We start from the raw sequence: 9,411 nt of genomic DNA on the forward strand, positions 1-9,411 counted from the left end.
CCATGTTATTTCGGCAATAACGGGCTATTTATTAGCCTTGAAACATTCTTGGTCAGAAGGTTCTGTCTAGTTCATAGGACATGTACGCACATGATGTATGTCAAGAAAAGGTAACGTGTTTTTAGACAGCACATAATCTTTTACTTATTTGCCTCCTAATAATCACACGTTCAGGTTATATGGGTCAGGCTTCTTAAAATAAAAGCACGATCCTTGAAAGTCCTGGTGGGGAGGTGACTGTGTTACCGCTCCTGTGCCGACGGCTGGCTTGCTGCCTCCCCTTCCTCGGCTGAGGCGGCTGGCGCGCTTCCTCACAGCAATGGCCGGCGCGAACACCTCCACCACCGCTCGCCTCGGGCACGCCCCACCGGCCCGCCCGAGGCTACCTCGGCCAAGCCTGCCGCCCCCTCTCCGAGCAGGGCCGCCCGCCGCCGCCCGCCTCAGCCGCCGCCCCCCGCAGCAGCCGGACCCTCACCACCCGCTCCGGTCGCAGTCGCATTGCGACGGAGGGAGGGGAAGGAGGTGCGAAGGCCCCATGCTGATTGGGCGGCTGTCGCCGTTCTAATCCCACCAGCCAACCGGCTGTCGATGGGGCGCGATAGGGGCTCTGGGATTGGTCCGTGCTGAGTTTCGAGAAGGCCAGTCAGGGTGCCGAGAGGGGCCGCGGAGGGTATAAAAGGCGGCGGCGCGGCGTGGGGCGGGAGGGTGCGGCTGGCGGGGGCGGTGGCAGTCAGAAGGCTGCACAAGATGGCGGAGGGTGACAATAACAGCGTCTACCAGCTGGTGAGTTCGGGCGGCACCGGGGCGAGTCGCCCCTTCGGGGGCTGGCGGCGGGGGTGGTGGTGCTCTCCTCCAGGTCGCTGGGGAAGGGCTGGTGGCCGCTCGGCCCTGCCGTCGCTGGGGGAGGCGGGGGAGCCAGGCCTGGCCGCGGCGGTGGCTGGCGAGGGCCGCCTGGGCCCCCGAGCTTGTGAAGCGCGGGGGAATTGCCTCCCTGCGCCCGCTTTTGCTGCTGAAAGGTTCCCGTGCAGGGATCGGCTTATGCCTTAGGTCCTGGCGGGGCTGGGTTTGAGGAGGCTGCTCTGTGTGCCGTCCCTGGGAGCGGGCTCGGCTGTTGTGCTGCTGCTCGCAGGCTAGAGCTCATAATAATATCTGGCTTTACCTGATGTGCAGGGCTTACGTTTAATATTCATGTCTTTGTGTTTCAACATCCTTTGGCTGTGTTATCGAATGCTTCAACGATGCAGGAGAGTGGCAGGAGCTGGTTGATTAGCTTAACTTCAGTATGTCAAGGGTGGGCTTGAATACTTAAAAACTTTAAATAAATACAAGGATATGTATATTTATCTCTGTAATGGTAAATGGCTGCCATGGGAAATGGCAAAATCACTGTAGAAGCACATGAAGAGGTTGAAGAAGGGAAGCGTTTGAGTGCATTATTGATCAGGGCTGTTTCTTGCCGCAGGAAGCTGTACAGCCTGGGAGACAGAGAGAAACTGTCAATAGCGCAGAGGTGGAAGGGAGGTTCGAACTTCTGCAGAAAAAGTGCGCGGAACTATATTGCCAAAAATACATGCAATGTGTGGGAGGGGTGCTACCTTCAGAGCAGAAGTTCATATTTATGGAAACTTTATGTTGTTTGATTAATGAAAAAACACTTTTGATGGATGGGCTCTGGAATGAAGATGGTGTTGACAAAAGCTGACTTAAGTTTTCTCTGCCTGGCCCAGTGGGAAAACAACTTACAATAGTTGTCCTCTAGGCTGACAGAGGCAGGCTGATATTAATAACACTGTTATATTCCAGTCCGTTTCCCGTTAAATTTTCTCTTGGTTGTGATGTTAAATGCAGACAGCCAGAGGTAATAAAGCAAAACAGTTTGTCATAAAATGTCTTCTGGAGAAACGCAGCTTTCTCTTTTTCTTCCATGCCACAGTTTGTGTTTATAACATGAAATAGATATGATAACTGGAACGTGTTCAGCAGCATGTCAGATAGTTTTCTACTTTTTTTTTGTCCTGAACTGTAGCTTTCAAATAGTTTCCAATGGTATCACACAAGAAAACTGTGCTTTACCGTGATAGCTGCACTCAGCTGTCCTTGTTATTCTAGTGGTGTCAGGCTTCTCATTTAAGTGTAGCACAAAGTTGAGAATGAAGCCTGCTCTGCTATCTCTGCACAGCACATGTGCAGGTCTTGATGACTTTTCACCTCTTACTACGTGGGCAGTGACCGGTTCTGTTCATGGTTACCTGAGTTTTGTAATCTCTGAGATACCTTGTCCCACTGAGGGGAAACTATTAAGCTATGTTAAATGTGGAACACCTCAGGTGAACTGCTTAGCAAGCTGATGCCGGAGCAGATCGGGCCTACTTGCAGAAGATGTGTAGGGAGGAATGTAGGAATAATATAGGAAGAGGAGTTTAAAGGCTGCCTGATCACTGTCTTGGGCAACCTGTGGAAAAACTTTCTTTGCAGTCCAAATGTGATCAGTTGGGTAACTTTCCTCTAGTGTGGATTCTGAGTTTTTATCCATCTTCCACATAATAAAAAATTGGTGTTGGACAGCAACTAGAAAGCTTCAGTTTAATGTGGTAGAGTTGTCTTTGAAAATACATATATTTTAAATAGTTCTCATGTTGCAATTTTCCAGATGTTGACACTGAAAATTTGAGAGTTTAAAGCTAGACTTTAAAACTTGACTTTCTACTAATCTGGGGGGAGGGAGTACCGTAAATGGGAGATTGGGGGAAAACACCTTGGCAAAATCTGGGAGGAGATATTGTTTGGTCTAATAACATATGCAGCTACTTTGTTAGGATCTTGACTGTTTTAACGTATCACTGCTACAATGTCATAACTTAGTACAAAACTTACAACATTATTAGTTATTTAATTACTCAAAAAGGTTTGTGACTGGGGTCTTTAATTATGACACTTTTTTTTAGCTACTTTGAGTGTGGGAATTAATTTCATACTCTGCTTAGTAATAAAAGAGTTTTCTTCTCTTTTTGTGTAGGCTGCAGAAACTGCTAGCTTGGAAGAGCAGTTGCAAGGATGGGGAGAAGTGATTTTGATGACTGATAAAGTTCTTCGCTGGGAGAGAGCCTGGTTTCCTCTGGCGCTGATGAGTGTTGTTTCCTTTTCTTTTCTGTAAGTAGCTTGTAGAGGAAGCCTAGAACACCATTGCACTTTCATGGCTGGTAGCAAACCTATTAAGTAAATTAGTAACACATCTTTAAAAATCTAATAGGAAGGCTCTCACTCCAGGTTCTGTTTCTGAATGTGTGGGAACTTCGTTGAAAAGAAAAACCTTGAGTATTGAGAACAGGAAGTAACACGAGTCACATCCTGCTCAGAGCTGGGGCAGTGCTTTCTGCAGAAGCTGTTTGCCAGCAATGGTTGCTGTCGTTTTTTACCATGTTCAGCTGTATGTTCTTCACTGGTGTGTTCATATTCTGCCCTCATCCTTTGTATCCTGCTGCTTAGTCAAATCTGGTTATCTCCTGTGGCTTTTTTCCCCAAACCAACAGCAATATCATCATGGAAAACTTGTTTCCATAGGGCAAACTTTCCTATTCTGCATATTTGGTGTGGTGTTTAGGATGAGTTCAGTTGGTTTGTACAACTTGTTTTTTTACATTCTCTGTCCTGTCCTTTGAGAAAGGAGGAAAAGGAAAGACTGCAGGTAACTTTCAATCAACAGGATGAGAGGATGTTGCCTGTCTCTGGATTGGAGATGGAGAACTGGCTTGCTGGAGGCAGTTGTACATGCTTTTGTGTAACATGGTGGTAGTCAAGATGACCCCAGCCTGCCTTGTACAGATGAGTGTCCACACCAGCTGTGGAGTTTGCCAGTTGCATGTGTTTCTGAAGTAAGGAGAAGAGGGGAGCTACAAAAATAGATGTTGAACCAAGTGAGGCAGGGATAATCAGTCTTCTGGCTAATATAAATTTTATGGTCTTCAAGGGAGGTGAGGAGGATGGAAATCAAATGAAACTGAAAAGTAACTTTTAAAAGAAGTAATTATATGAACTGCAGGGTATTCTGTTATAAATGCTGTGATTATAGCAGGAAAGATCTTGTGTTGAATAGTACTTTGAGGAAATAGACAGAACTACTTCAGATTGTGAATTGGTACTTCATCAAAAATGAACTTGAACATTCAGCGCAGTAGCACTGTGCCAGACACATAGAAAGACTGGCCCTGCAATGGACTGTGTCATTTCTTTACTTTTATTACTTCAACGTTCAGGAAGTTCTGTTAAGTGCAAATAAGTAGCATGGGGCACAGCTGAGTGTTAACAGACACGAGATGAGCTAGTTCTTGTCCAGTACCCGTACTGCTGTGTTTGAGTGGTGGCACACTTAATATGTAAAAGCACAACACTGTCCTAATTGGAGATTTATGACTCCTTGTCCAGAACAGGTTTGGTTAGCTCTCACAGGTTAGAGAGCAAATGACAACCTGTAGTGGATCTGAATTGTGTGACTTACTGAAGAACCAACAGGATTAGAGCTTTCACTCTACCTGGTTATTTCATATGTTCACTCACTCATCCTCAGCCCCCGGTCAGTGTTAAGTTCACTAGATGTCAACTTCTGAGAGCCATAAAGATGAATTTTTACTTCTACTGAACTTCATACTATGCTTGCTGTATTGTAGCATTTTCTTATCTAGTACATTAAGAAAATACTATCTTTTTTTAATCTGTATTTCTTTGTAATAGTGTTGAAGTGCTTAAACCTCTTTTTATTAGTAATAGGAGCAAATTTGAAAATTTTTTTGAGGTTGGGCAAGAGGGTAGGTCTACTGTTTGAAGCCCTGAGCCAATCCGAAGAGGCGACTAAGTATGTCTAGTATTTAGCAGTCTGAGCATCTAGAAATAATTTCTGTTATCTTCTTTCTGCAGGATGATCTACTACTTGGACCCATCGGTTCTTTCAGGCGTCTCCTGTTTCGTTATGTTCCTCTGTTTGGCTGATTATCTTGTTCCTGCTCTTGCACCTAGAATCTTTGGCTCTAATAAATGGTGAGGAAAACTTGAATTAAAACAGTTTCTTGAGTGTAAATAAATTATGAACTTTATCAAAATGGATGTCTGACTTGCAAATATCAAATGATTATAGAGCCATTGTAAGAATTTGGCAATCTCTATAATATATGAAGTGAGAACACTAGTAAGATGTCCTTCATTCTTCTTTTTCTGAAAGATAACTACTAAAACGTATCTTTATTGTTTCTTCTCTTCTAGAAAAATAAGATTTTTTTCGAAGGAGTAGGCATGTTCTTTGCTCTCCATTAAGGATGCTAGTTAGTTCTGCTAAACTAGTTTTTAGTAATTAATGGATAATAGATACTGAGAACTAAAACTATGAAGAAGGGTATTGGATTATATGTTTGGAAACAGTGGCAGTAGTAAATACGATGAAGGAAGAGTAATGCAGAGAGTATGAATGTGATTGTAAGTGATTGAAACAGATTTGAAGAAGGGCAAGGCTTATATAAAAACAGTAAGCTGGAGAAGAACCTTATTTGAACTAAGTTTTGAGTTAAAAGTAAATTTCAGTGTATCTACTATAAGATGACTAGCGGATAAATGTTCTTGTCTAATAATGAACCAGCATAAAAGCCAAAGTAATACACACTGGTATCAGGTGTGTATTACTTGTGTGTATCACACTGGTATCAGATTAAAATCAATGGTCTTCTGGTTTGAATGTGGTTGCTCTTTGGGAGTCAATTTAAGAGAGTCAGTGTACAGAAAAATTACATGGGCAATTGCATTACAGTGCTCAGTAAAGATGAGGTATAAAACTAAGTGAAGCAACTGCCAGGATAAGTACTGGATAAATTTTTACTGCTGGAAAAATACCGTGGGAGATTTTTTAAAGTTTCAGATGAAATCTTGAATTCTTATTTCTGGCTTTTTTCTTTAATAAAAGGACTACGGAACAGCAGCAAAGATTTCATGAGATTTGCAGCAATTTGGTAAAATCTCGTCGTCGAATTGTTGGCTGGTGGAAACGTCTCTTCACACTGAAGGAAGAGAAGCCTAAAATGGTATTGAGTTCTAGGAGTTCATCTCTGTAGTCTTAAGATTTTATTTGTTTTGTTTTAAGTATTTTAGCAAGGCACATGTCTGAATAAACTAGTATTTCACTGAGAACCGTCAGTTCTGGCCGTGACTTAATGCCAGTCACACATCTTATTCAATCCTGGAGTGGCAAGATACATGACTTCAAACTTGCAATACTGTGCAGTTAGGAGCATACCCTTGACGTTAAGATGAAGCTAAGCTGGGTTTCTTTGGATAGGTCAATTTTTGGAAACACAGCTTGTTTCCAGTGTACATGAGCTGTCCAGAAAACTAGATCTTAGTAATGTGTCAGCTTAGGTACATGAACTACTGAGTTTACTGTCCTGAAGACAGCTTCAGGTACTGTGTGAGGCTGAAGTTGTGTCAATGGGGATGGCGTAGTCTGACTCTAAGGCATACCTGGACAGAAAAGAGCTGGCATCCTGTAAAACTGATGGTCTGAAAATAAATGAGAACATACACCGTAGACTCTGTAATCTCAATTTTAAAAAGCCTATGCATAGGTACTGCATGTGGAAGAGCCAGCAAACTTCAAGTTAGTTTTAAATGTGTAAGTGTTGCCAGGTACTGAAGGAAAGGGGGAGAATTCCCAACAGATCTGTGATAACTGTTCCCTTTTCATTTTTAGTACTTCATGACCATGCTTTTTTCTCTTGCTGTGGTTGCCTGGATTGGACAACAGGTTCACAATCTCTTTCTGACCTACCTTATTGGTAAGTGTGTAGCATGCAAAACAGAAGTAACTTTTCTATTAGCTGCCTGAAATGGTATAAGGCTGGTAGAAGTAATTTTTTATTAAGTATGTGGTGATTTTTTTTTTTTGTTGCAGGGTTATATTTTTCTGTTTTCAAGCAGTTAATGGGGCTTAAGGAAAGCAAGGAATTGCAAGGTGACAGAAGCTTGTTAAAGGAGTATTAATTCCTTTTTTTTTTTCCTCTCTAGTAAGTTTCTTGTTGCTGTTTCCTGGACTAAACCAGCATGGGATCATTACAAAGTATGTTGGAATGGCAAAAAGGGAGATAAACAAACTTCTCAAGCACAAGGAAAAGAAAAATGAATGAAGACAACTGCTGTTCACTCTTGTGAAAGGTTTCCTTGGGAACAGTTTTGAGAATTAACGTATAATTAAGACAATAGAAGTTGTATTGCTCACTGGCTTTTTTTTTTTAATGGCTCCCTGATGAAGTGAAAATGTCACTCCAGCAACTGCTGGGGGTTTGTGTGTCTCTTGCTGTGCTGACTAGGGTTCTGCAGCGTGCAGCTGATCTTATATGAAAGATCCTGACCTTTGATGTATGGAGCTTATTAAGTGTCTTCACCAACCTAAGAGGCCCTGTGGATAAATACCCCAACTCAAGAAGCAGCAGAATTGTAATGCATGATAGCATTTCTGTAGCTGTTAGTTTCGCTGGTCATTAATTTGTGGCTACAGCAAGTATGAAGGGCAGTTCTGAAAGCTTGCACTTCTTGGAGGCTTGTTACTACTGATCCTTGTGGAAGGAGGACAATTAGCTGAGTAAGAATGATCATAGCTGAGGGTGCATACCCAGAATTGGGGCAGAAGGTGATCCCATTGTCTCACTGAATCTGTTTGCTTTTTTTGGCTGCATATACCAGATTATCTGTTGAATAGGGGTCTGGAATATATAAATTTGTAGTTCAGTTATTTAGCTGTAGTGTAAACTTCAACTCATTGCACTGAGACTTTAGAAAATGAGTTAAGGCATGTGTTACCTTAACAGCTGATTGTTCTAAAAACTGCTGTTGTCATGGAGCCATGTAGCACGTTTGGTTTTATGAATGTTGTTGTCTGTATACAAAATCACCTTGAATATGCTAGGTTTGTCTCTGTAAATAAGCCTGTCTGAATTGTTTGTGCTTTTCTATGACCTCTCCCTCCTTTTTTAAAACTGAACTTTTTTCTTTAAAAAGCTAAAACCTGTGTTAATGCATTTTAAAAGTTTGCCGTTTTAAAATGAACTCTCTTCAGTGTCTATTGTAACTGTTGAATAGGTAAATACAGACTAAAAAGAAACTTGTTTAAGACTTGCTCTTTTTGAATGTACAGAAAATTGTGTAAATGCGTCTTTCAATCAAGAACTGGAGCTGGGAATCGTGTTTTAGTGCCATGTGGTAGGCAGTGCGCAGTGTCATAACAGAAAAATACCTTTTGTTTGAAATAGAAGTTTTACTATTTACAGTGAGCTGTCAGCCATGACAGTACACTGACAGCTCTTGGTGCTGAGGGGAAAGGCTGTAATGTCATCTGTAGTTGATTAACACTGATAAAAGTGACGGGGTTGTGGACAAGTCAGACCCAAGCAGTATAACTTGTGATAGATCTGACTGTGGGGAGGTGCTATAGTGCAATCTTGAAATGGTTATTTAGAAGGTGCTCTACTTAACAGGCACAGACTGTCACTGGAAGAAATCCTGCGTATAAAAAGACAAGCGGCGACACTGCACTGTGTCGCAGAGCTGTCTCTGGGAGAGTTGGTAGCAGCCCCTCTACCCCCACATCAGCGCTGGTTTAGGGTACTGTAACATCTGCTGTTACAGTCCTGAGTCCTTTTAAATTAAAACTCAGTAGAAACACAACCCATCCACTTGGGGCAGCTTTGTTCACCTCAGACCTTCAGCTTCCTTGTGTAACTCCTCACCACACAGAGTAGCTACGCTGTTCTCCAGTGTACGTGGCCCCATTAAAACTTCAGTGGAAATCAAATATATTAGGAATTCCTCTGTTGTGTTCTGTCGTGTAAAAAAGTAGTAATTAAAGAGGAGAGGAAAAACCCCACCACAATGCAGAGCTGCCGTAATGGTACCGTCCGTGTCCTTCGTTGTTGTTGGTTTGGGTTTTTTTTCCGGTTGTGGTGTTTTTTTCCCCCTCCTGCAAAGCCCCCCACCCGGTGCCGTGTTTTCATGGGCTGCCTTGGTGCCGTTTGACCCGCGGTGGCACTGAGGACAGCGCAGCCGCCCGCCCGGCTGGCTGCGGGGCGCGCCCGCCGCCGGGGCCGCCCGCGTTTCGGCCCTCCCGCCCAGCCGTACCCCGGCCCGCTGCGAAGCGTCCTGGTTGCCATAGGAACCCGGGCAGAAGCGTCGCTCCGGAAGTGCGACGTGCCGCTCTCGGCAAATGGGGATGACCGGGCCTGGCGCGCGGCGCGTCCCGACTGGGACGCCAAGTCTCGCGAGCTGGCGCCGCGCGCCACCTCGCGCCCATGGCCCTCCCATAATCCCGCGCGGGCGCCCGGCCTCTTCCTTTTCCGCCATCTTGCTGCACCGGTGAGTGGGGGGTGCCGCTGGGTCCCGGCT

The 9,411-nt window shown here is 43.9% G+C and overlaps 1 protein-coding gene across 1 annotated transcript; it reads left to right on the top strand.

Annotated features, from left to right (window-relative positions):
* The first annotated feature begins 742 nt into the window (after positions 1–742).
* On the top strand, positions 743–8,138 carry ARL6IP1 (ADP ribosylation factor like GTPase 6 interacting protein 1). Its single transcript, XM_050905885.1, has 6 exons — positions 743–783; positions 3,017–3,150; positions 4,912–5,031; positions 5,945–6,062; positions 6,728–6,812; positions 7,042–8,138. The coding sequence occupies exons 1-6, from the start codon at positions 748–750 to the stop codon at positions 7,158–7,160; spliced, it is 612 nt and encodes a 203-aa protein (XP_050761842.1). The 5' UTR covers positions 743–747; the 3' UTR covers positions 7,161–8,138.
* The last annotated feature ends 1,273 nt before the right edge of the window (positions 8,139–9,411 follow it).

The sequence above is a fragment of the Gymnogyps californianus genome, chromosome 15 (assembly GCF_018139145.2).
Source record: "Gymnogyps californianus isolate 813 chromosome 15, ASM1813914v2, whole genome shotgun sequence".
Lineage (NCBI taxonomy): Eukaryota > Metazoa > Chordata > Aves > Accipitriformes > Cathartidae > Gymnogyps > Gymnogyps californianus.

Bases quoted from the DNA above. Each gene is read 5' to 3' on its own strand.
- ARL6IP1 (XM_050905885.1), top strand. From the start codon at position 748: ATGGCGGAGGGTGACAATAACAGCGTCTACCAGCTG. The intron at 3,151-4,911 runs GTAAGTAGCTTG...TTCTTTCTGCAG, and splicing joins GTTGTTTCCTTTTCTTTTCT to GATGATCTACTACTTGGACC. The intron at 5,032-5,944 runs GTGAGGAAAACT...CTTTAATAAAAG, and splicing joins ATCTTTGGCTCTAATAAATG to GACTACGGAACAGCAGCAAA.